General features: G+C 32.8%; 1 protein-coding gene across 3 annotated transcripts; it reads left to right on the plus strand.

Moving 5' to 3' along the window:
- Nucleotides 1–2,057: 2,057 nt before the first annotated feature.
- LOC148620076 (extracellular tyrosine-protein kinase PKDCC-like) lies at nucleotides 2,058–27,504 on the plus strand. 3 transcript variants are annotated; one of them, XM_088580659.1, is made up of 2 exons: nucleotides 2,058–2,199; nucleotides 25,022–27,504. In XM_088580659.1, exon 2 carries the CDS (start codon nucleotides 25,084–25,086, stop codon nucleotides 26,131–26,133), a length of 1,050 nt encoding a protein of 349 aa, XP_088436785.1. In that variant the 5' UTR covers nucleotides 2,058–2,199; nucleotides 25,022–25,083; the 3' UTR covers nucleotides 26,134–27,504. The 3 variants fall into 3 exon arrangements, with proteins under 3 accessions (XP_088436785.1, XP_088436784.1, XP_088436783.1); XM_088580658.1 differs by having other exon boundaries at nucleotides 2,058–2,195; XM_088580657.1 differs by lacking the exon at nucleotides 2,058–2,199 and adding an exon at nucleotides 12,548–12,677.
- Nucleotides 27,505–27,604: the final 100 nt, after the last annotated feature.

Raw genomic sequence — 27,604 nt, forward strand, 5'->3', positions numbered from 1 at the left:
CGGAAACCTGTCATTTTCAATTACCCTTCCTATCATCTGAAATGATTTGTTTGCCTTTTTAGATACATATGATCACATAGTTTGCATTATTCTTAGCCGAGGAAGATTTCGTCGTCCTATTAATGTATTTTGCGCCCTTATGTCCCACCGCGGACGAAGAGGATATGTGAGGAGAGGTGAGGTTTTAATGTATTCGTATAAAGAAAAGTAGCTACAAGAGATAATAAAAAAATTCACCTAAGAAGCTGCGTTTTGGCTTTACATCTTTGTATCTTTATCTTTACCCAAGAATATATGATACAGGAACTTTGAAATCGGAACATCATGACAAACATAGTGATCAGAATAAATGTACCTTTTCAATTTTAAACTTTCCCCTTCTAAGTGGCGATATATTAACATTTCCACCTATGGACAATACATTTAATAATGAATGGATCTGTAACTGTCGTGCATATATATATATATATATGGACTTTCTCAGCAGAACAAGGATGGTATGTTAATGAAGTTTTTGAGACTGGGGCATGATTGACCTCTGTTGAAATCAGCTCTACAGAAGTTTTATGGTCGTCATCACAATATGGCCAATACGAATTGTATGTGTTACAAATGAGACAATTTGCCAGTAAGATTTCACGTCTTTCTGGGTTTATATCATTCAACTTGGCGCCTATCATTTCTTTCTTTTTTTCGTTGTACGGGTCGTAATGCAAATATTTAAATACTGTCTTGTTTTCCCTATTTTCCCTATTAGCTGCTTTTTAAATCTGCAGTTGTATTTTAATTTAAGTGTACATCATGCATGTAGATCTTCTCTTTGCCTGGGCTCATGTTTTGGTAATATTTTCGGATTGTGCTGTGAATACGTTGTCCTTTATAAAGCTGCAGTATTGTTTTGCCGGAATTTGGTATAACGTAAATCATATTTTTACTTGACTAGAAATAAACGCTATTTTGATAATGTGATCAGACGTTAATAGTCATTTGTAAATTATGATTATTATCGCGCAAAGTGGCATACAGAGTATTCATCAATTGTATAAGCTTCATAGTGTGCACAAATGAAGCATCAGGTAAAGATCATTTATTCATAAATCGTTATTAATGAAAAGATGATATATTAAGACGGCATTTGTTTGGCCTATTGCCGCTCTGCTTCATTATCGTTTGCGGTTATTCGCTAAACGTTATCCAACAAGTATGATTGAGACGACTAGTCCGTGTGGCAGCAAGGCAAGGGAAAAAGGTTTTGAAACTACGACGAAATCAAAGATAATTTGATTAACACATATGCCAAAAATATACCATACCAAATATGGATTGCAGTCAATATCATAATATTACGCACGTAACGTAATCCAAAGTCATACATTCTTTAATGTTCTTGGTTTCCACAGACCAGATTTATTACCTCGTTGTTAATTCTTACTGTTTTCTTTTCCTAGTTAGTAGGGCTCTTTTAGCATTTTACAATATGTGTAATTGTAATTTTATCCGTCATGTATCTGAGTGGTTATACAATCATTAAATCATTTATTCGAACATGTTATGTTACATAACACTTAACATTCCTCAAGCAATGTGCAAAACTAAAAAAAATGTAGAAGATATTAGAACCTATGATGCATTTTTATTTTTTCCATTGCTTTGACTATGTCTTACAAAAATACAAAATTATTATGAAAAATATTCTTAGTGTAAATTGCAATGATTGTGTCTGTCCCCCCAAAAAAAAACTGCACTAGGTATTTGACCGATTAATATTAAAACTTCAAAGACAATAAATAACATTAAACTCTGCATACCCTCCCGCAAATGGTAATTGCCGGGCCAACTGGCAAATTCTTTGATCTGATTCGGGAAGTAAACGAAAGTTATTGAGTTGTAAACTTTATGATGAAAACACCTTAAGAAATAAATTGATGTGACGAGGTATTAATGATTTCACTCGTAAATAACTAAAGAAAGACGTATGAAATTGTTCATTCATAATTCATAATTGATTTGCAATTAAAATGCTCATCCTACATAAACCTTTTTCTTCGCTTAACAGCTGCAACATATTCTGTCTGTATATATAATACAGAGACGCAACCTTGAGTTCAACTGTATGGCATCAAGGGCATACAAACGAGAAAATAGTTGAAGTGTTTTCAAGGATGCCAAATTCAGTCCTTCCAGAGCTCGGCCAAGTAAGTAGGTATTTCATTTTTTGCTGACGTGTGCTATCAACTATACCTCGACTCTACTATATAAAAAAATATAACAGTATAGCGTATTTACTGGTTGAAATATTGATTTATTGGCGTACATGTATATGTTTAAAGTCATACTTTGTCGCAAAAATGCTATTAGACAAAGGTAAAAAATATACAAATAAAATCAAATTCACTGTATTTTTGTCTGCTTTGTTATTGGCATTTTACCTGTTAAAAATAGTTTTCTTTTAGTCGATTTTTAGACGTTTTCGTAAAAAAAATTTGTGTAGAACATGTACAAAGCGAAACATGAAAGTAATGTCTAAAGTTGAATATATAATCATTGTATCTAACTCTACAGCTCACCGAAGGAATCGACAAAAGTGTTTTGTGTTATTTCTTATACAGTAAATACGTTTTCGTTTTCTGCTCCATGAAAACTGATTTATTCAACGGGTCATAGTTTTCTTTTCTTCGTTTGTCTACCCGGACTTGACTTTTTATGAGCAACTCGGCAGGTGTTTCTAGAAAAGCAGAGAACGCTTACTCTACCGGTGCACCTGGTGCATGCTCCCAGTTTTTAGTGGAGTCCGAGTTTCTCATTTGCTTTTGTTACTTTGTATGTATGATTTTAGTTACTCTGTTTTCTTCTTTGTGTATGTCTGTTTTCCATGTCCCGTCTTACTCTTAATATTTATTTATTTTATTTAAAACTGAATTGATACAAGAAAATTATCGGGTCAGTTTTCAATAAACAAGTGCTAATTACCCGCGTAGAGATCTCAGCAAATGAAATTTACTATGATGTTGCAACGACCGGCAAGTTTGTACTTGCTACCGTTATTGTAAATGATAGTATGCAAACAAATACCAAAGAAAATGCGGTACATGCATACAAAAATATCACACATCTTTTTGACATTTATCCTGAAATGGTAAAATAAATCATTACGGTATACATTTCTGAAACCACAATGATGATTTGCTGCATTCCAACATATAAATTTGAGTCATTTGCTCTAGCCTGCAGAAATAAAATTTGGAAAATGTAGCCGATGTTTATCTTGTCTTGAAAACTAATTTCTATAAAGTACTATTTTATAATAAAAGATAGCACATGTATGGTAACAAGAAAACTGAGTGTCTTCATCGTCCTTTTTACTTCGAGCAAGTTTCAGTACACAGGTGTGACTTCATTTTCAAGGGAACTGGCGAAATCGTAACTCAGCAGTGTAGAATGTATATAATCCTTAAAATAATCCTGATGATAATGCACAACAGATGGTAACTTATTAATCTTGTGACATGCCAACCTTCCCATGTAACATCACTTCATCAACTGACGCACGTGCTATATTTTGACTGTACAGTATCACAAATCATGACGATCAGTGGTCATTCGATAAAAAAGCTTCTTTTGTAATATTTTTAACTTATTTTAGATAACGAATATCATTTTCTTATATGAATAGCAAATTACTGATACAAGGATTACATGACCTTTTGTTTTCATCACGGTTGATATCAAGGTTTGCCCTAGCGGTCTCACCTGATAAAGTCACTATCAAAAAATGAAATGCCTTTTATTCCTATATTATTTTTAATGATTATACCCATTTTTCTGCATTAGATGTTGCTCAAAGCAAGAATGGTTAATATGAAATCATGCGACAGCAAATGTTTGGTCGATACTATGTCACTGTTTCATAGAAGTTCTGGTTGGCAAATAAAAAACAGTTTTTGCGTTAAATATTTACAAATAGCTAAAACCCGTTCTTCCATTTTGTTCTTATTTTGTTCTTTTTTTCTTGTTTTGTTTTGTTTTGTTTTTGCTTTGTTTTGGGGTTTTAATTTTTTGCTGATCTAGTACGACATATTGTTCACAATTTATATTCAGCCAGATCCTTCGTTCTCAGTTTCCGCTATTTAGATGACGAATTATCATTAAACAATCCTTGTTTCGAGGATTTTATACATTGCATCTACCCCAAAGAACCATAAATAAAGGATACTACAGACATTGCGAAATCAGTCTCATATCTTGACCCATACTTGGAGATGTTTGTTTTTTGGGGTTTAACGTTCGAGCAGCAATATTTCAGCTATATTCAAACGATGAACATGAAATTGATGATAGAATGTTAAACGTAAAAAAAAGTTTAATCAGTCCAAAAAAAAAACGTCTGATTAAACGCAAAATAAGTTTAATCAGTCCAAAAACGTCTGATTAAACGCGAATTGAGTTTGGTCAGTCCGACTACGTCTGATTAAACCCAAAATACATTTAATCAGACCTGATTCAACGTAAAATAAGTTTAGACAGTCGAAAAGTGACTTACTCGGTCATGTTTTAACTAACACAGTCGATACAAAAGATTGTACCAACTTTATCAGTCAAAATCAGTCCTTTCGTCAGTCATTATCAGTCATATATAGACTTTATCAGTTAAAATACGACTGACTATGGTACGGACAGTCGTTTTTTGTACAATGGTGGCTGTTTCTTTGAAAAGAATAATAAAGGCATGCTTGTATTGTGTATTCATTGCCTTTAAAAATATTACCCTTTAAAACATCAAATCACACTAATCTAGAGAAAAGTCATGCATGAGTGATTATCACAACCTAGCGAAAATGTCTGCAAAAATCAGTAAAATTATGTAAACAATATATCATTTTCAACATTTTTATATTGTCATATGTTCGCAATCACGTTCCTGTATTAAAAGCTCATGTACACGGCTTGACAGATCTTGAATAACATATTTTACTTTTATTAGTAGTAAATTTATTAACATAACAAAATCCTTTCTTGCGTTGTTTCTTTTCTATACATCCGTCATTTTGTCAGTTGAAATAATTTGGTAGCCCATTAGATTAATTCTTAAACGCGCTACCATTTGACGCCTTTAAAGAGCTAAGTTTCTATTTTGTGAATTAACAGTTCTTTTCGTTTCAGTACAACACTAGCTTAGAATCATGCAAAACATGATGCAAGATTGGAAAGCCTTCATATATTTGTATTCGATATTTTGTTAGAATTATAAGAGTAGATGGAAACGAGCATGTGATTTTTCATGTAACTCTTTTTATTAGTAGAACTATATAAAACGCATTGAAGACTTCATAATCAAAGATATAACACTGCAAATGACACTGAAGCACAATAGAAACCATTTGATTCTTGATGCAAATTAGCCCTAACTAGACTGCACTTTCCCAACAGCCCCACAAGCACTTTATACTTATCGTACAAAATGTACCAAAAGACCTTGGCCTGTTTTGAAATGTCACATTCACCTTTCCGAAAATTATTACTACAAAATATTTCACATTAGAGTTGACAAATGTAGAATTTAAAAAAAAATGACACAATGTAATTCTATTCTAGTTGATAGGAGACGCACCACTTTATTCGCCAATAATTTCAATGTTTTGATTGAAAATGGAAAATACATTTTTACTTTATTGTCAAGATACAGCACGCGTGTCATATCAAATGCTTAAAACTTGAAACAACATCTAAATCATTATATGAACTTAAAAGGCAGTGGAAAATCTTAACGCTGGAAAATTACGACTGATGTGGCTGGCATCTATACAAATTTTCTATAAAAAATTTGGTGTCGATAGATAACGAAACGTGTATAGTTTTCGATAAATGGACACGGATAATAATGAGAAATCAATATCAAAACCGTATTTATATATTGAAATCCATATCATTGGAATACATAAAAAGCTGCATATAAAAGTACAATGCTGATTCAAGGTTATATTGGGTTTTTTTATGTATTAAATTATTACATAATATATACAAATAACCAACGTCAAAGAGTAAACAAAAAAGGTTTTAAAGAACATATCGAGCAAATAGTACTTCTCTTTACATTCACTATATATAAGACGCAATATATATATTTTTTTTATAAACGTGCACGATGAGGCATACAAAGAATCAAATATTTCATATATTCCGTCAATATAAATATCTCTCATACCATTTCTCTCTTTGCTATTTAATGTGTAAGATTAAACCATGTAGTCTTACATAACTCTTAAAAAAACTGTCTTATTACAAGTAAGCTTATGCATATATTTTGAAGTCGTAAACTTTTATGATTCAGAAATGACCTACTTATAGTATTCCGTAGCACATGACAACTATAGTCTGGATGGAATTGGGCTTTTGCCTTGACAAGATACCTTTTGTGGTATTCGTATGATATAAATATATGCAGCTTATGTCACGTTTGCAAACACCATTCAACCTTAGATTTTAAGACCACTTCTATGCATATATAATCGCCAAAGAAAAACATATATGTATATATGTTTTTTGGCGATTCATACATACAATTAATATTCATATGCATATGATACAACAATTTTATACAACTGTTAATCAATTGTCGTTTTTTTTTTCATTTTCATTTTTATTTATTTGTTTTCTAAATAAAACAGGCAATTAATTATAGATTATGTGGGGAATTTCATTATTTTGCAAAACATAGATAGTAGATAGGAAACTTCTTAATTTATATATATATAAAAACACTTAATTGATATTCTTTTATTTTTCACAAAGAAAATTGAGGGTTACCGATTTTTTATGTAATATTAATATTTGTCGTGCTGCGCCCAGATGAATCCGGGATTGGCACTGTTTCCGCTTTATAGGTTCTGATAGTGATCATCTTAATTTAAGAAAGGACAATTTGTTTCCATCTGAAAGCAGCGTATTTGTGCTTTCAAATGGAGCTATCTGATATCGATTTTGTTCCAAATAATGACTTGAGAACAGGAAAAAGGGCTCATTACTTTCTGCTGCCCAAAAAAGTGATAATTGTTATCGAGTAGAGTTGATTTCTCCAGACCCTTCGCCAGAGCAACATTAACCTTTAGTGCATTCAGGGGACCCCTTTTCGTGAGTATAACTAACCTTTTTTGGTTTCAATGGTCTTCACAGGGTACACATTTTATTGTTGCACACACGTACCTGATAACTACGTAGAATCGTTTGAAGTTGCCTTAACACATTTCTCCTTTTAACTAGTACTTGAAAATATTTGAGATCAAAATGGACATAATACAGATTTCAAATGATTTACTAAATTTCTAAATGCACGAGCAATTCTGGGAATCCCTTTGACAGCATTTTAGGAATCCCAAGGAAACATCTGGGTAGGGGTTCCCCTTATGCCAGGTTATCCCACTTGGTCAGGGAGGGATAAAACAAATAAGTTTTACTGAGAGAAAATGTTTAATGAAAGTTTAATCGTGAAAAGGGAAATGTGCTTTCATTCCTGTTTTCCTCCTTTTGAAACCCACATGTTCCAAACAATTGACAGAAATGGACAAAAATGACCATTTCTGAGTGACAAACTCATTTTACCGCGTTGGTTCACCCACCATCGCAAACACCCTATCCACCCCACCCCGTGATCACCCATCTTATATATAATAATCAGCATCAGTACCAGTGTGCAACTAATTTGCATATGCTATGCATACGTTTGCAATGTATCGAAATCTGGACCTTTTTTAGATAGAATCAGCACGACAAAGGTTAAATAAAAATAAAAGTCCCATTATCATTCTTTGAAACATTTTACCGAAAATTATCTAACCTACAAAAGCTTTATACAGTTAATGTGTGTAATTTTACCAAAGTAAACCTTATGTATTTTTTTTTTATTAAACATGGTGCATTTACTTTATTTTAAACTGTATTAGTTCACTGCAATAATATGATTCTGATGGCAGAAAAGAATTTTTTTTTTTTCTAACTGTAACAGATAGGATATACATTAAATTTGTCAGATAATTACCTATATTTTAGAAACACCAAAGTCTTTGGATATGTGTTTTTCATTCTACATGATGTACTTCAGTTAATTAGTAAAAGAGAAGAATGCATTAACCTGCATCAGGTTGATCAACTGTGTACCTTGTTTTAATAAAAGGAAGTCGAAAATTGAAAGGACTGATTAGTGTAAGGACAAAGTTTGTATTGATAGTTACTTATGAGTTTTTCTATAAAGACTGGTTACAATATTAGAGTGCAAAATTACCAAAAGTCGCAAAATGCGGTACGTTTTAACATTTAAGTATCTTTTTTTCATTGAGTAAAAAATATCAATGAAATCTGAATAAGAATACATGTACTACAAGTATAACAATAGCAGTTGTTAAGTCCTAGTTTCCTTTTGATATTATTCAAACGTTAGTGTTTTGGGGATGGAAAACATATACAACCATTTTCCCTATATGTATCATAGTAAGATAACGCGTCCTTTACTCTACTCTTATTTTTTTTAAATTTCATGTTCATCGCCTGAATATAGCTGAAATATTGCTGTTCGGGCGTTCAACCCAAATAATCAAATAACCAATAAAATGTCTATGTAATTTTGATATTATTTGCTCAAAAATAAGTCACGCTTCCAATTCAATAAAGTTTATAACCTATTTATTTGCTTGTTCTGTAGTTCGATAAAACAATTCACTATTACTATGCATATAGCTGTTGTCAGTTAGTCAACTCTATGAAAATAATGTTCTTGATTTGCCCACCCAGGACGTGTTATACAATGAGCAACATGGCAAGTTCAACGAAAATTGACGGATGATTACCGGGTACAATTATGTTTATGTTTTTGTTTTTGTTTGTTTGTTTTTTTTTGTTTTTGTTTTTGTTTTTTTTTTTTTTTTGTTTGGTTTTTGTTTTTTTTTGGGTTTTTTTTGTCCTATCCTTTTTAACAGAAAATTATTTTAGAAACCGAAGTGAAGTACGGAAAATTCTATAAAATATTGGTATTAACTTCATTTCTCGTAACTACACGCTTTATGAGAGTTTACTTGGAGTGCATATTCAATAATAACAGGGTAAAAGAATGATTCATCCATTCAAACTGGAAAATTTCACTCGTATTTAAGTGATGATTTTAACTGTACTATTTTATAATTTATTACCAGTTAACAAAGATTTAAACGTATTTTGGATAAAAAAGTATTTGATTAGTAAACAAGGTAATATAAGTGACTTGGAACTATTTAATGAGGAAACGACAATAAAGCATCTTTATTGTTTATATAAAAAAGGTTGATAACACGTAAAGGTTTGTAATACGACAACGAATTGTATATTCATCTCGGTCAAAGGATGAATGCTGTATCGATCGCCAACCTTGACTTTTGGAGAGGAAGGTCAAAGACCTCTATAAAGAGCTTACGTTTAACAACAAGAAGTAACTGGTAACATAAATAAAAAGATTGTCTTTAATATTTCAATTCCTAAATGTATATGTATCTCTCAATTGTTTGACCATCTATTTACAGAAATATGTTACATGTTTGATATGACGGATGAAGAATCTGCTGTCATTGATGTTTTAATCTACGTTATCATTCACGCTGCATTTATAAATATAATAATGTCGTTAAAACCAAAGTAATCATCTCTGATGCTTCTAATTAGGAAATATCTTCTTTTTTTCTGAAGACCAGCCATAGCTTATTGCATACGTTTGCAGTAAAGTTCGCATTTTCGTGTAACGATAAAAACGAAAGCATTTTATGTGTATGGGGCGTCAGACGTCCAAGAGTAGTGACAGCAATATGATGGGCTTTGATAATGCCCCACTAAATATATAAAAACCCTTCCGAAATGTCATGGTGGCAATGTTTTGCATTTTGTAATTAATAAGCAAGTATTTCATTTTAATTTTCAAAACTGTGTTGAAAAGCAACTCGAGGCACTGAACTTGTAGAATGGATAATGATTTCTAAAATACAATATAATAGTAAAAGATATGCAAAGTGAAAGTAAATATAAAATCTGTTGTCAAAATATGGCTTACCTGTCTCTATTAAATGCATTTCATCGATTTAAGATTAGTACCTTAGACACGTCATAACGTCACTTTCTACCAATCAGGTTTTACAGAAAACGAAACAAAATTACATAATAACCAATCGCAACGGCCAAGATTTCATACTACTAGTTCATATAAGATCATCCATAATGTGATGTCAAAAATATCTGGCCGTCCACGTATTGGGTTAAACGATCAAATCTTATGGAAACTGAACATACTTTTAAACACATAAGTATTAAATTCTTTTTCCAAACCAATTATGCGACAGTAAATACCTACATTTACCTACTCTAATTTAATTTCTTTGGTTTTGTTTCTCTGTTTTAGCTTTGTTTTCAATTGTTTAAACTTTTCATAACCATTGTCATCTTTAACCGTCTCTGATATGTTTTTGTCGGTTAAATCATTGGGTTTGGTATTGTGATGTTTAAATACTTTTTTATGAATTGTAAATATAAAATGATAAAGGATGGTGCACAATTAGAAAGAGTGTCATATTGTTGCTGAATAAATTGGCCACTAAGCAGATGAGACCAAAAGCCGTAACTTAACAAATTTCGTCCTTACCTTGAAATATTGATTATATTATATTACGAACACTGGTAACTATAAATAAATAATGAACTTGTCCTCATTTATAGATCACGTCATCGATATGAAGAAGATTTTTGTTAATAAGCAATGTGTATTACAAAATATGTTTTTAATATGCACATGTTCAACATTCAATACTGTCATGAGGTCCCTAAATTCCAAGTCTTTGTTTCAAACAAAACTTCAATGTCATGCTTTGTTATATAAAACACAATTGTTACAAAAGGTATTTTTATTTCGTTTGGTAGTCCAAATAGCAAACGTGACGTAACCTCAAGGTTTAATTTGACGAATTATTAATAAACAAAGAACAAGACAGGGAACAGGATTTGAACGGTAATAAAAAAAACATAACACAGGGATAATTCCTAATCAAGGATAATAAACACGCACCACAAAGAACATACAAAAAATAGCATGCACATAGAAACAAATGTAAATAAGAAACCCAGACTCCACTAAAACTGTGAGAATTGACGGACCAGTCCTACCCGTAGAGTACATTAAGTGAACCATCTCTAGAATATTCAGTTTTACAAGATATGAAGAGAAATTACAAAATAGATGAACTGATATGTAATAGCCAGAACGAAAAATCTAAAAGCATGTAGGTGTAACATATGTCAACATCAATGTCAATGTTTGAACGTATAGCAACACTATATATAGATATTTTTCTATATAACTGCATATCATGAAAATACGCTTAATTCATTGAATCATGGGCTTTATCCGTGAAATTGCATGAATCGATAAAGACATCTGGGACAATTGTATACAGGCTATGCCCAAAATTAAGTGGACTAATCGTATTGATCATAAGGCTAACTATTGCCTTTTTATGTAGATCTTAAATAAAATAGAAATACATTTAAAAAAAGAGAAACATATGAACTGTAATTATAAGACTTGAACGTGTCTTTATTAATGTTTTATCGACGTTTAGAAATGTTGACTGCTCGCACAATTTTTGCAAGAAACGCTTTTACAAAGCGAAGAAACTTCACAAACTTCAATAAAGTATAAAAAATCTATAGGAACATTTGCAATCTCATGTTCAAGTGAAAGCTTCTACTCCTTTTTTGTGGGTCCGGGTGTCAAAATAATAAGTTTGTCGTAAAATGTGACTAAAACGTGCTCAGAACTTTGACAGGGGTGAAGCTAGGGCGATCTACTCACAAAGGTACCCCCTGGCATACTACATGCTGGTGTTGTCATGCCAAAATACGAGAGGTTCAACGTGCTGGGAAAGATGCCACTTTCCTCGCATGTTCAATAACCCTGCTGTCGTACTCGATAAGAGTAAGAACCTTTGCATTCAGCCACAAGAGGCTAAATTGCCCGACCATACTATCCTCTTCCTCTTTTCAGTGACAATTAAAATTCGTCGGCCTTATTATCCTTATTAGTGTCCTATCTTTTGATCATACCATCATCATTTCATGATCATTTTATCATCCATTTCATGTTCATTGCCTGGATAGTATTGCTTGGGTGTTTACACTAACAATTAGTCAGTCAATCAAATTACTATTTGATATAAAAAATTGTTAAATTGGACAATATTGAGCTGTCATTGATAGAATTTAATGAGCTCATTTTGTATTTGGTGGCAATATTCTAAATTTACAAATTTTCGCGTATTACTTTACTTTTTTTTTTGCAATTGCGAAATTTAAATCATTTCAACCCGAGTAAGTTCTGAGAAAAATATCTCACGAAAAATTAGTTGGTTAACAGTATCACATTATGAGTATAATGTCTTACGTAAACGGTCATTGATTAAATGTTGTATTGTTTAAGGAATGATTTTCAAAAAAATTACAGATGTGTCATCTGCCAATTAATATCATACCTTGAAATATTAGAATAGAAATCTTTAAATACATGCAAATATATACATGTAGAAAGGACTCAATCATGTATATCATCAGACGTCTTAGCAGATCGTTATGAAACATCACTTATTTAATGTCAGAGTGTGTACATTACCTATTTTAAGGTAAGGCTACCATAAGAGATATAAGGTATACGAATGTAACTGACTCATTTCATTTGCTGTAATTTTTCTTTAAATTAAGTGAAATTCGATTTTTAACTAAAAAAAATTGCCACGAAATTAGCTTTTAACAGAGTTTGTAGGAAAAATATAATTATGATTACACTGATTTGGTAAATCAAACTTTTAAGTCCCACAAAACGTAAATAGGCGGGTTGTTGACTTTTTTCAATGTCTGCTTTAAAATAAAAACAGGGATCAGATATTGAATTTTTTTGGGAAAAATTACTTCTGCATGTGATACCTTTTCCATATTCAAAGATTTTATAAAGCTTTACTAAGTATTCACTAAAATGGAATGCTGATGTGCTGATGAAGGTCGTGATTTTATTTGCTCTTTAAAATTCATAGATGCACAAGCACTGAAATGAAAGTTTTTGTAAAAATCAAACAAAATGATAAAAATCAGAAACATGTGAAAAACATACCCATCTCACAATATAATTATACTCGAGGATGCCTTCTCTTTTTGAAATTATCTGATATTAGAAAAAATGAGTTCGACAGAGTTTTCTGCTGTTGAAATATTCATTTTTCAGTGCTTTTCAATGACGCAATTTGCAAAATTGATATGGGAAATAGTTTTCTATTTCTTTGATTCTATTGGTGCTAGTAGTCAAATTACACTTTCAAAATGGTGTTTCTTTTATACCATGTTTCATCCTCTACCTTATTCGTACAGGGGCTGACACTTAAACTTTTGACGTTAAAAAGTGCAAATAATCTTATGGAAGTCGTTTATATAATGTTGAATTCGTAGCATTTGTTTTCTTTGCTTGTCCCTCAATCGGTTGATTGATTGTTGGAATTTAACGCCCGAGCAACAATATTTCAGCTATATTCTGGCGATGAACATGACATGGAAGATACAATGAACATGAAATGATGATGATGATAAAATAAAAAATGGGATGGGACACAAGGATAATAGGATCGAAAAGTTTTAATTCCCACTAGAAGTAGTGATGGTTGGATAGGACCCGGCAATTAAGCCTCCTGTAGCGGAGCGCAAAGGTTCCTACTCTATCAAATACCATAGCATTATTGAACGTGCGAGGAACGTGGCAACTTTCCTAACACAGTGCACTACCATGGTTTGCGGTCAGGTTTTCCTTATTGTAATCTAAAGACCCCAGCAAGTAACATGCCAGAGGTACCCCGTTTCACCACCTGGGGCACACAACCCAATTAATGACAAGCTTAGCGCTGCTGCAGGCCTATTCATCTGACACCCGTACACGCATGGGGCTCCTCCACCGGACGTGGTAGGAAAATCAGCGTAGTTATAGTGGAGAAAAATGCTGTAGTTTATTTGTCATATCAAAATTATTTCAGTAAAATATGTTTCGTTATAATTAATGTGACTGTGAATCTATTTTCGATATTTTTTCTCATAACAGAAAGATCTCTGATTTTTGGTGAAATGCGGGATTAAACGTTATATGAATAAACAAAATTTTCAGGCTGCAGTGAAAATGACATGATAGTGAAATTAAGGAAAATATAAAGGGCATTAATTAAGTTATATTTTCTTTTAAATGTATCAATGGTGTATAACCGTCAAAAGGCTGTGTGTTCAGTAATCGGGTATAGATAGCACTATCTTATCGAATGTTCCCAGTGAATTAATTTTCGATAATTTACACTGCAAAATATATTCGATAATTTCACCCTCAAACTTTCTCCCGACAAAACGTCACAACTTTGATATCAATCCGCCAATCACAGAATTTTAAATTGTTGTTGAAAATATCGATAAACTGTGAAGAAAATCTATATAATAAAAAAGGAAGATCAATTGTTTTTCACTCTTTCCAAATTATTTTTTTTTCTGCATATGAAGAAATAACTTCAACCACTTGGTCACTTTAAATAACCTGTGTAGCAGGTTATTTACAAGGGTGCACCACGGGCATTAAGGTCATTTCAAGAAGACCGAAAAATATGATAGTAATTCCTTGTAATACAAAAACTGATGACGTCATAGTTACATTACAAAATTTGGTCTATGAGATGATGGACAAAATTGTTTATCTAATCAGAGATTGTGTTACTTATGAAATTAAATTATAGGTTATTGCATTTTTATGACCAATAGAAAAACAATCAGCCGATGTATTAATAAACACAATAGAGAAAAAAGAGACATTACATGAAATAATTGTAATCACCAATACCTGATATTATTAAAAAATCTGTGAAGTTCTAGTAACAAATGTTGAAGCATTAACATATAGAATTAAAGAAAGATACTTTTTTTAAATTCTCCAATATGTTAACTCCAGAATGTAATTAATCTTATCGCTATTTTGTTTAAAATCCCTTTCATCTTGCTATACGATAATTTTCAATCTCGCCCCGTGCAGGTCCGGGTGTTAAAAGAATAGGCCTGCAGCAGCGCTAAGCTTGTCGTATAAGGCGACTAAATGGTGCTCAGAAACCTAGCCGGGGACTAGGCGCTCTGCCAACAGAGCAACTGGGATGTGTGCCCCAGGTGGTGGAATGGGGTACCCCTGGCGTGTTACATGCTGGGGTTGGCAGGCTATAATACGGAAAACCTGACCGCAAACCATAGTGGTACACCCTGTTGGGAAAGATGCCACGTTCCTTGCACGTTAAAGAACCCTGCTGTGGTATTCGATAGGAGTAGGAACCTTTGCGCTCCGCCACAGGAGGCTAAATTGCACGACCTTACCCATCCCCCCTTTTTCCAGTGGCAATCAAAATTTGTCGACCCTATTGTCCTTGTGTCCCATCCTTTTCTTTTTTTTCATTTCATGTTCATTTTATCATTCATTTCATGTTCATCGTCTGAATATAGCTGAAATATTGCTGCTCGGACGTTAAACCCCAACAAACAAACAAACAAACATTTTCAATCTCACGCCAGTCGAGTGAGAATAAAACTTATCGCTAGTTTCTATGTTCTCGCCTGACATGCAAGCAACGGCATATAGGAATATTTGACGACCTAAATAACCGTCTGTTTACTGTGTATGAAATAATGGCTAATTAGTTGCATTATTTTCCAGTCTATAATGGAAAATTATTTTTATCTTATTATATAATTTTGATACTATGAAATTTTTCGTTGAAAAGCTTCACTAGTTTTCATTTTGATTTATGTGTTGTATTGGTCATTTTAAATTCTTGAACTCTTAAAAAAACAAACAAAAAACAAAAAAAAACATACAAGTGTAACCCATACAGATAAAAAAAAACAGACAAAAATAATTAAAACAAATACTCGAGTTATACAAAACTGTATGATTAAAGGTATATTAATACATACAATTATTTTGGCAAAAATCATGGAATATTTGGTTAATAGTGGCGAACCGTTATTCGCGGATAAATTTCAAAAAAGTATTTAATATAACGCGAGAGGATACTAGAAAGAAGTAATTAAAAATATGAAACGAACAATAACAAAAACTACAGCACAGAAATTTGCCGAAAAAAAATAGGAAAACAATTGACCATATAAAGCATTATTTTTTTTAAGAAACCTAGCATTAGAAAGGGTTTTTTGGTGATAGCTCTTGATACTTTGTATGTATGATTTTAGTTACTGTATGTTCTTTGTTGTGTATGTCTGTTTTACATCTCGGGTCTTCATCCCTGGATTACATTCTTTTGATTACCGATATAACCTTGGTTCCCTCATTCTCTAACAATAACTATTCATTCCGATGATGTTTTGTAGATATCTTAATGTCAACCTGTTTTGAAATTGGCATGCTCCATATTGTTTTTAACCCATATCATTTCCATCTGTTTTTGTTCGAGCTTTTATGACAGAATTTGTAATCTCTCTCTGAACGAATTTATGTTGTAGCTTGTTGTGTTGGTATTGTAAAAGGTTTTTTAATCTCCGTGATGTTCAACTGAATTTTTCGTTTGTGTTAAGGATTTAAATATTTTTGTCAAACGGTCAGGTGATTTTACTTGTAAAACAGGTTTCATCTAGCTTCCTAGCTTCTATTATATGTTCACTGAGAACATCTTACATTTACAGGAACTGAACCGATCCGCGCAATAAAAATTGTGATCGGTCATCGATCACCGATCAGTTTCAGATCAGTCGTTGGTCCATCAAACCGATCCATTAACCCAGTGATCGCTCGACCACACCGCAGGCAATATAGTTTACGTTTTCCGTTGTTTATTTGTCAATTTTACACATATTTAAGTAATGATGATAATGCAATATAATCAAGCATCAATTTATATTTTCTATTTTTAGTTTGTTTAATTTTTAACGGATCATATGTCATTTCACATAGACCAACTGCAACCAGATCGGTCACCAGTCATCCGTTATCGACACGTCAGCAATCAATCAGTCAGCGTTTATCGAACCGTCAAATCATTGTGCGGATCGGCTCAAAGACTGTCATGAAATTGACTTTCCAAAAACAATGTTTGAACACCATCGCCTTTTTTAATGTAAATTTTTTACATCGAACTTAATTGGTTTTTGAATGGTGTTTCCCTGTCTAGTCGGCAATTTAGTAACTGTCTTGAACGAGCTTGCATTTTGAGTTGTTTTGATACACTCAATATTTTTGTCCTTCGTAAATGTACAATATAGTCTTTGTGTTTGCATTTTGCATACTGTGTTCAGGTCAAACAACAACAAAACATTTTTCTCGATTTCAATCACAATTTATATTCCTTATTTAGTACATCGTCGGGACGTATTCAGTTATTCAGTTCATGCGTGCACTGGGTCCTTTAAGTCTATTTCCACTGGCCGTTTTACATATTGCCCTATGCTCAGTGTCTACTAGAAGCATCCTGATTTTCGCCTGCAATTAAACTATCACAGGTAAAATGTATTGCATTCAATCAAAAAAAGGGGTACCATTTGCTAATTGCATTGATCTACAATAGGTCGAAAAAAGCCTTTCAAAAAGTATTACAAGATGGACTTATTTTAAAAACTTTTTTTTTTCTAAAATAAGTGGTACCATAAGAAATCGCGCTACCGCAGATTTTCTGTTCCTGTTCTTTGGTACTCAGAGGAATACTCAACTACAGCAAAATAGAGAATACAAACTGCTTTAGAGTAGTGACAAGGACTGATCATTGAGGTGTTATCATCAACAGACTACTCTGCTTAGCTTTGCCAATAAACCACTTGAAATTGGAAAAAAAAATTCGCCATTTTTATGAAACTGGTTTATCAAGGAAATATAAAATGTCTGCTCACACCTCGAATACGGATGAAGCTCATGAATTATAGCAGCAAATATTCATGAACAAGCTTTAACTTTTAAACTCAAAGTAAAGTACCAGACATTTCGAAACATCAGAGGTGTCCATAAAGAATATGGTCAATATAACGAACATAACACCGCATGGTAATAGATGGGAGTGCAAAGTTATTATTCTAGACACGAAATACCAGTGTACTGAAGACCTTCCAAATAGACTAAAGCAAAAAATCAGGCAGATTTGAAAGATAAGTTTTGTAACAGAGAAAAAAGAAATATACAGAGAAAACACCATGGCACTTTGCAAAAGCCCAATCCAAAGCCTTTTTTTTTTCTCTTAATGACTATACCCTTGTGAAAATAAACTGAACAATATTAGTTTTTATATGTATCATTTTGGTTTCTTATGTTCTTTGTTGTCTGTTTTCCATAACTGGTTTTTGTACCTGGATTACATTATTTTGATTTCCGCTAGAACCTTGGTTACCTTGATAACTCTTTCTAGACATTGATTCCAAACATCTCGTTCAATATCAACAATCTGCCATTTTTAAGAAAACTATGACCATTCTCGAATAACAGTACCAACTTGAAAGCTGTATAAAAGTATTCACCGTTGAATCAGCCACAAATGCAACAAAATAAAATCGGAAGACTGTAATTTGCATCCAATTTCCAAACGGAGATCGACAGTTTGAAGCAATCCAAATGGATTTACATAGTTCCAATTACAAAACTGTATCACACGGTACAAATTCGCATCACCATGTCGCCTAATGGCATCGTCCCTACATTATTTCTGGTAGATTGTTTTCAAAACATATAGCCACAACGTTATGCATCCATATCGGATCCGTGTTGGCATTCCTTGGATCATCCGTGAGATGTATTCCGTATTGGAACCCCTGGAGGTAATCTGTAAATGTGTGTTTGGCATACTCCTATGGATTAAATATATTTTTGCAGACACTTAGCTATTATTGATTCACCAGGCCACATTATGTAGAGCCAAACAGTAATAGTGTTCTTTGTTGTTCACATTTTAAATCTATTTAATTGAACTACACTTTGTACTGAATAATATAAAACAAATTATAGTATGAACTACATTTTAATCGCAAAGTTATAAGGAAATACAGTAGTTTTAAATATCTGATGATTTTTAAAGTGGTTCACACATTGTGACGTAACACCCGTTAGCACACCTAACCATCACACACTTTTTTCCATGGCTAAACCTTTATCGCACCATAAACAGTATTCTATAACATTTTGTTGCGGTGGTGTTTCTGTATTCTCCTAATATGATTTTAGATATAGCCTAAGATGGACGGAGCTCAATTTATGCGCTCAAACTACATTTTGTTTTTCTGTGAAAGCCTAATTTTAATGCTAGGTTCCAACTATCGTGCGATTAGATACGATTGTCATGATTTCCATATGTAGCCGACTGCAAAACTTTTTTTTCTAAAAATACAAGTTTGGGTAGGATGTGTTGCGAGAAAATGTGCTTGGTTACGAGTAGATACGATCTAATGCGACACGATTACAATTTTCAAATCATAAGCAAGCACTACAACCTATAACAATACGTCACACGTTTGGTTACGACCGAATAAATTCAGATGCGACTAAGAGCATCAGAATTAAGTTATGTATTAGAGGAAAATCTTTACAAAGAAAAAAACCAAGACATTTCTGGTCTTTATTCCTGGATATCAGTCCATTAGAACCTTGGTTCCCTTGATCACTCTTTCTAGACATTGATACCAAACATCACGACAGTTATGCAAATATGGCATTTTTCCTACATTATTCCTGGTAGATTTGTTAAATCAGAGAGCCACAACGTTATGTACCCGTATTGGATCCGTGTTGGCATTCCCGATATCATCTGTGAGATACATTCCTTATGGGAACCTCTGAAGGTATTTCGTAAATGTGTGTTTGACATACTTCATGTGGATTTAGAATATTTTTACAGGCTATTAGCTATTATTGGATTACCAAGTCACATGTGCAGTACATTACTTAGAGCCCAACAGAAACATTAGTGTTCTTTGCTAAACTACAGCAATTTCATATTTTAGGTCTATTTAATTGAAATAATAAATTTTACAAGTATTGTTACCTGTCCACATAAATCAAGGGCACCCGTTACAGTAGTTTTGTATATCTGATGATGTTTAAACTGCTTCACACATTTTGACATACATTGTAACACCTTTTAGCACACTCAACCATTACACACCTTTATCGTATGGCTACACCTTTATCGCAGCACACACTATCATAAATGATTTTTGCTAAGGGGTCTCTACTACAGTTTGTTTTCAGTAATATTAGCCTAATATGATTTTAAGATGAACGAAACTCAATATGTGCCCTTAATCTATGAGACTTTCTTTTGGGAAAGTTGGTACATCTTTTACACAGCCAATGATATTAATATAAAGGAAATGAAATCTGAAGCTCTTTCGACGGAACATAATTGCATACCAATTTTCATTTTGTAAGCACTGTTTTATCATTCTAATTACCTTTCTCTTCCTGGTATACAAATGTACCGTAACAACGGTTCAATTTTCCTAAAACATTCTCAAAATTGTTATGGTCCTAATCCCGTTGGTTCTAATTCGCCAGAATGGGTAAAATATGTGGTACTTATAAACTACGAAACGATTTTAAAGCTTTCTTTTATTTCATTTCTGTTTCGATATATTCCCCTTTTGTTTGTTTCTGTGTTTGTTTTTGTTTGTTTATTTGTTTGTTGTTGTTGTTTTTATATTGTTTGTTTGTTTGTTTGTTTACTTTTTTTGGTTTGTTTGTTTTGTTTTGTTTTTATTGTTTATTCTAAATTCATTTTTTTTTAAGTTACGGATAATGGTTATTACGTCATTTTAGTAAAATAGACTGTCTGATCATCCCTATGGTGGCAAAGCTATGATTCGATTTGCATTTAATCATCGAAGCTAGCAAATATTTTCAGAGAGTGATAAGGTTCTCAATCGCAAGTATATGCAAAACAGCTGCCATTACTGAATGTGCATACTGGATATTGATGCATTTCCTGCCAATACATATATAGAATCCACTTGATAATACAAGCACAGAAGGGAGTGTATTAAATAAATAAATAAATAAATATTAAATTGTATCTATCGACGTATTAAGTAGCAGTCCACCTAAGAATCATGCAGTGGGTGATTTATCGATTATCAGATATTTTCTCCAAATTGACTTTGAATCAGTTGGATATATTGCAAAAACAATAAATAAAATGAAAAAAATGAAAAATATTTTCACCGTAACCATACCAACGACTACTCCTTAGCAACCGCCAATTTGGAGCCTAATTATCACAAAAACATCATAATTTGAATGTAATTTTATATATCTAATGGTGGAAATTTGTCAAACTACATTATTATATTAATGAAGTGTGTCTTTAAGAAAACAATTTACAATAAAGTACAAAGCAATCTGATCGGTTTAGATCTGGTTACCATAGCAACCAAAATTCTTTATTTTTGACATTTTGAAATATACGAAAATAGGCTATGTTCAGACCCGTTTTGCCAGCACTGGAAAGAAGATATTATCCACCAAATTTATGCAATGATGTGTGGCAAGACCTCCCCACTGAAACATATCAGAAAACATCTGGACCCGGAATCACTGCCTTTAAAGACTTTTCTTCTTAACGCTTTTCATCCTAACATTGTCCAGACCATAATTTTTTTTTTACTTTCGACCTAGACTTCTAATATTTGGTAAGTTGGTAAATCCTTTCAGGGCAAAGTGTTGCATACCAGAGATGGTGACCTTTGGCCTAGACATTTAACCTCAAGGTCAAATCACATACAAATTTTTGCATGATACGATACATAATTTATCAGTGCCATTAACTTTTGGTCTTTTTATTTTGATATCTGATCTTCGGTATTTAAGTATATCACACCAAGGGAAGGAGTAATGTTTTAGGTAGATGACTTCTGACCCCAATGTCAAATTACATAAAAATATTGGCAAAATTCCATACAAAAATTTGTCATGGCCATTACGTTTTTTGTCCAGATATATTATATGTAAATCAGACCTTTGACCTTGACCTCTGGAATTTGGTGGAAAAAACTTAGATAAGAACAACTTGAAAATCAACATTTATAAATATATCATTGAAATATTATAAATGGATAACTAGAGGCTCAAGAGAGCCTGAATCGCTCACCTGGTGTAGCAGTTGCTTAGTAGAAAAATTTGACAATGAGACAGACTAAGTTAAAATTAACTGAATAGTCAAATGCAGGAAATGCTTTTAATAGCATTTTATGACCTGAACCAGAATTTAATTTAAAAAAAAACTGTCTTCCGACTCTTATGTTCCGTTTTTAGTGTAGGCAGCCATATATATTCATGGATTTAAAAAAGTCCTTTCAATCACAAATACACTAAAGAACCAATATGTTTTATTTCCATTAAATGATCTTAAATGGTTTTAGAGAAGCGGGTTTTCAAAGTTGTACATGTACATGTAAAAAAAAGAATTGTTTCAGGAACCATAACTCCTACATTAGTATACGAATTGTTTCGAAAATTTCGGAATTGGCCTGTCTTATGATGCTTAACAATATTACCCCTACAAATTTTAAGTCATTTGCAAAAACTGCCTTCAGATTCCTATGTTATATTTTCAGTAACGGCAGCCATGTTTTTTCACGGATTAAAAGTAACAACAATCACATTGTGTGGGATACCCTAATACCCCAACTTTCATTGAATTATTTACAATTGTTTTAGAAACGATTTACGAAGTTGCTCATGCAAAAACTCAAAAAGTGGCAAAAACTGTTTCAAGGACTGTAACTCCTGAATCAAATGATAACTAGTTTTGGAAAATCCGGCATAGGTCTGTTTCATGAGGCTAAACGATATTACTCTGCAAGAATTTTGCTAAGGGCTACAACCTTTGAATTGTTTGCAAAAAGTTTTCTTCTGGCCCCTATGTTCTATTTTTAGAAAAAGGGGTTATGTTTTTTCATGGATCAAAAATCCCAACAGTAATTTTGTGTTGAATACCCTACGAAACAATTCATTGAATTCACCACCACGGTTTTTCAGAAGAAAGTTTTGAATGTCAACAAACTGTTTTAGGAGTCATAACTCCTACATCGGTTGTCAATATCGTTTTCAGAGTTCAGATATCAAAGTATAAAGACCTAAAAGTATTGGCACAGAAAAAATTATGTATCGTATTATGCCAAATTGTGTATGTGATTTGACCTTGAGGTTAAAGTTCATAGTCAAAGGTCACCTACTCTGGTACGCAACACTCTACCCTGAGATGTTGTACCAACATACCAAATATTATAAGTCTAGGTCAAAAGACAAAAAAATTATGGTGTGGACAATGTTAGTATGAAAAGTGTTCAGAAGGAGAAGAGTATTTAAGGGTGGTAATTTCGGACCCAGATGAGCAAATAACAAAGATAGGTTACATATTTCTATTCCTGATATATTTCAGTGGGGAGGTCTTGCCACACATCCATGCATACATTTGAATAATATCTCCTTTGTAGTGCTGACAAAAAGGGTCTGAACATAGCCTATTTTCGTATATTTCAAAATGTCAAAAATTAAGAATTTTGGTTGCTATGGTAACCAGATCTAAACCAATCAGATTCCTTTGTTCCTTTGTCACTTACAGTGAAAATTGCTTGATTCTTAGGCGGACTGCTACTTAAAAAAACACCGCTCCCGCACTTGCGCAATCGTCTACTTCCGTCTCGAAAAATTTCGTGACTTCCGTCAGAATATTTTAAGCCATTCATAGTTCTGGTGTTACATTCTACATATATAGAACTTCGCTGACGCTCCATCCATATTAAACTGTTTGATGAAGTGTATATTACATGAACAAATCTGTATCAAATGTATCCTCCTCGATCATTATTATCATGCTTATTCCTCGGGCCAGAAGCCCTCATCCTGATAATGATGTCTCGCGTTGATGCCGCATGTGAAACAGATTCCGCCGTGTATAATTCCTACGCATGACCATTATTACAAAAACGCTCTGGGTATAATCTGTGTATACCATTGGCATTTGGAGTCCAGGGAATTTATAGCACATAATAATCTTAAAATCTAAATACAAATAATGATAATCCCCTCTACATATGTAATTATTGTATTACAAATATCGTATTACCGTATTACATGTACATATAACCACTGTTAAATGAAGCAATTTGAAAGATATATTCAAGACAAATATATGCCCAAGCAAGCTCTTTGGGCATAATCACTATGTGACCACACTTGCCACTCGGGCAGCTAAGATCTGTGTACACACTAGTCTTGTTTTGAAGAAAAAAAATTGAACATCCTAATTCTTAAAATACAGTATGATTATGTAGAAAATGTACTTGTATTATGACAGATCTGTAGACAATCATAGTGAAGTAAATATGCTTTTACTGGCGTTGTCTGGGGAAATTCAAGCCAAGGTCAAAAGCTTTATTCTAATATGACGTGCTTCAAAGCTTTCAGACCACAACCATAGTAAATGAAAAGTAATGAACACATGACAAAAATTTTGTGAGAAATCCGAAAACCTGTCTAAACCAAACAACTTTCAAAGACAATTTATGTCAGTAATTTGTTGGTGTTTGAAGACAATTTCTACTCTTGCCAAAAACTTCTTGTGACGTTCGGAACGAATAACCACGAATATGAACGAAAGCTAAACGAACGATAGACGTAGTCCGTATAAACATGTGCATTCTCCGAGCGTTTAACGAAATTAAAGTTAGTCAATAGCTTTGTGTTAAAAACCACTACGGCACAAAACACTTGAGCACTGCCTAAAAACAAAGTGAAATCAGGTGCTCCGGAAGGGTAAACATTTCAGACCTGCTCCTTCTGCGGTATCTGACACATTGCAAGACATTGTTATCCAAAAAGCATGTAACCTATGTACTGATGTATTGCCATTTATCTTTTTATTATTATTATATTGTATAAAACAAATTGACGAGAGGTGTTATTATTGTATTTCTTTTTTAGGTGCGTGGACAAACTTTATCCTGCAAATTAGATAATTGTTGGAACAAGTAGTCATTCTAGAAATGAAATGGAAGAAACATTTTGTCTTAAAAACAGTCGCTGTAACACTAGCATTAATCACGGTACAAGTGTGCTTTGTGCTTGTCTTAAAATCAAATATTCAAGACACTAGACAAATGTTTTCGTTGACGAGCGAGTATGAACCGAATGACATTAACATTACTGGGAACTGTGTGGCTGTATCTAAATACCGTTTTAATTGTAAAAATATGTACACCATTAAAATAGTTAAGCGTGGTGTTGGGAGTGGAAGGTCAAAGGTTGTTGATATTGGCATTGTTGATGGCCAAAAAGTTGTAATAAAGAGACTTTCTCGTTATAAAAGTGCAGGACTGACTACCAAGTATAGGGATCTCTTATTTTTAAAAGAAGTAATATTGCGTGATCAGCTGGATCATCCCGGTTTAATTAAATTGATGGGATATTGCGTTCGTCATTTGACATATGAAGAAAACAAAAACTACATTGGAAAACCTGGTATATCTGCAGTTTATGAGTATGGAGAGGCGTTTAACGTGACGCTATTAGAATTGAATTCAACACAACGACTGAACCATGCCCTAGGATTAGCTGAATTAATTACATACATGCATAATTCACCGATTGGTCCCTTAATTTTAGGTGATTTTAATGATAGGGATCATTTTCTTATGGTAAACGGCACTATTAAACTCATTGATTTTGACTATGTTCATGGAATAGAATACCCTTGCAAGCTCAGTCCAAAAGGTGAAGAGCGCCCATGTTATGGTAGATATACTTGCAGAAAGCCTGAAAGCAGATTTATTGATAATAAAGTATGCAACGATACCAATCCGTGTACATATGGATCTTGCAGCGGAATAAACACCCGTATTAACACCAATGCAATTACAAAGGCTTTTTTCAAACCCTTATTGGATTCTAAACATTTTCCAACTCAACTTCAGGCAGATGTTGCACTATTCTTGAATAATGTTACAAAATATAGTGTTAATCCGAATGTGATGGTGGAGGAATTGCAAAAGATTATTGTCAAAGATGGAACACGTGTTAAAATGGGTAAATTGTGATAATGTTGCACCTGATTTCCTAAAAGTATATCATATATAAAATTTCAACATTATCATTGACATCAAATCTATTCTTTTTGTTATTGATTTTTCATTTAAGGAGGTAGACTTGGGGTAAGGGCACAACTCTTGAATTCAGTGGTATGTTTGAATCATATTCAAATTCACCTAAGCCTTTCAAGCTTTCAGTTGAAACAGAATGAAATCAATCCAAGTTAATTTGATGCTTACATAAAATTGATATAAAGAACCTGAATACAAACATTCCAATGATTTTAAAGAGTTGTATCCCTTACCTTAGGTCTAGCTCCTTAACAAGTAGAAATGAGAAGGGGCGTTTAGGGACTCCTATTGGTCTGATATACAACTGTAAATTAATCTGTAAAAGTTGTAAGTGTTCAGTAGCTCTCCAGATAGAATCATGCTAAATTTGATACATGGTTGGAAAGCGTACGTATTTTTATTGTTGATAATTTGTTAAAATGTCATAGTTAACAAAAATTTAATGTGTTTTTTTTTTCATATAATCCTTGTTCTTAGGAGATAAAAGTAATATAGGATGTACTTTAGAATTCAAAATAAAGGGAGATAACTCTGCAAACGACACTAAAATACAATAGAAACTATTTGATTTTCAATGTGGTTTACTTTCTAAGAGCAGACAGATTGGAATAAATAATTAGACATGTCATCATAAAGACCTATAAAGCAACTTAATTACAAAAAAAAAAAAAAAAATATGTAGCCTCTTTTGGGATGTATCACATATTACATATGATTTGCATGATTCTTATAAAGTCTATTTTTGCTTTATAATTTGGATAATTTAATCCATAACGGCTGACAAAACATAAGGATTTCTGAACAGTCTTCCATTAAAAGGACAAAAGAAGGGTTTGAAGTTTATCAAAACGCTGACATTTTGTATATTTTGTCACTTTTAAAGGCATTATCTACTCAAGTTTATGGCAAGAAAAGTGTCCACACCCAAGACATTACTTCATACATGTATTAGTATGTAAAAGGATTTTCGCAAGCTGTTAGTGGAAGTAGAACTTTAGCATGGCATACTGCAGCTAAATTAGTATGTCTGTGACAGTACATTTTTCAGTTAACTGCGCCGTGAAAAAATATTTGATCGAAATTTAAATTTCATTATCCCAACTCATACACGTAGATTGATATATTTTATTCAGTTTTAGATTGACATGTACATATAGTAAGTTTTATAATTCCAAGTACGAAGTATTTTTAAATATATTGCCTAAGTTTGATATTTACAATATTAATATCTTTTGTTATAATTGAATTATACATGTACAATGTACGACACTTGGGGTCTAGAATTAAAAGACTGAGATTTTTTTTTTTTATATTTCTAGTTTTATTTACTACAGTTCTAAAATATCATATAAGTTTGAAAGGTATATAATAGCGAGCACCGCTAAGCGGTGTGAGCTTTAAGGTTATT

This window comes from Perna viridis, chromosome 4, assembly GCF_037379345.1.
Source record: "Perna viridis isolate PV_CMFRI_1.1 ecotype Kerala chromosome 4, ASM3737934v1, whole genome shotgun sequence".
NCBI lineage: Eukaryota > Metazoa > Mollusca > Bivalvia > Mytilida > Mytilidae > Perna > Perna viridis.

Excerpts from the sequence above, each read along its gene's own strand:
- LOC148620076 (XM_088580659.1), top strand. The coding sequence starts at position 25,084 with ATGAAATGGAAGAAACATTTTGTCTTAAAAACAGTCGCTGTAACACTA.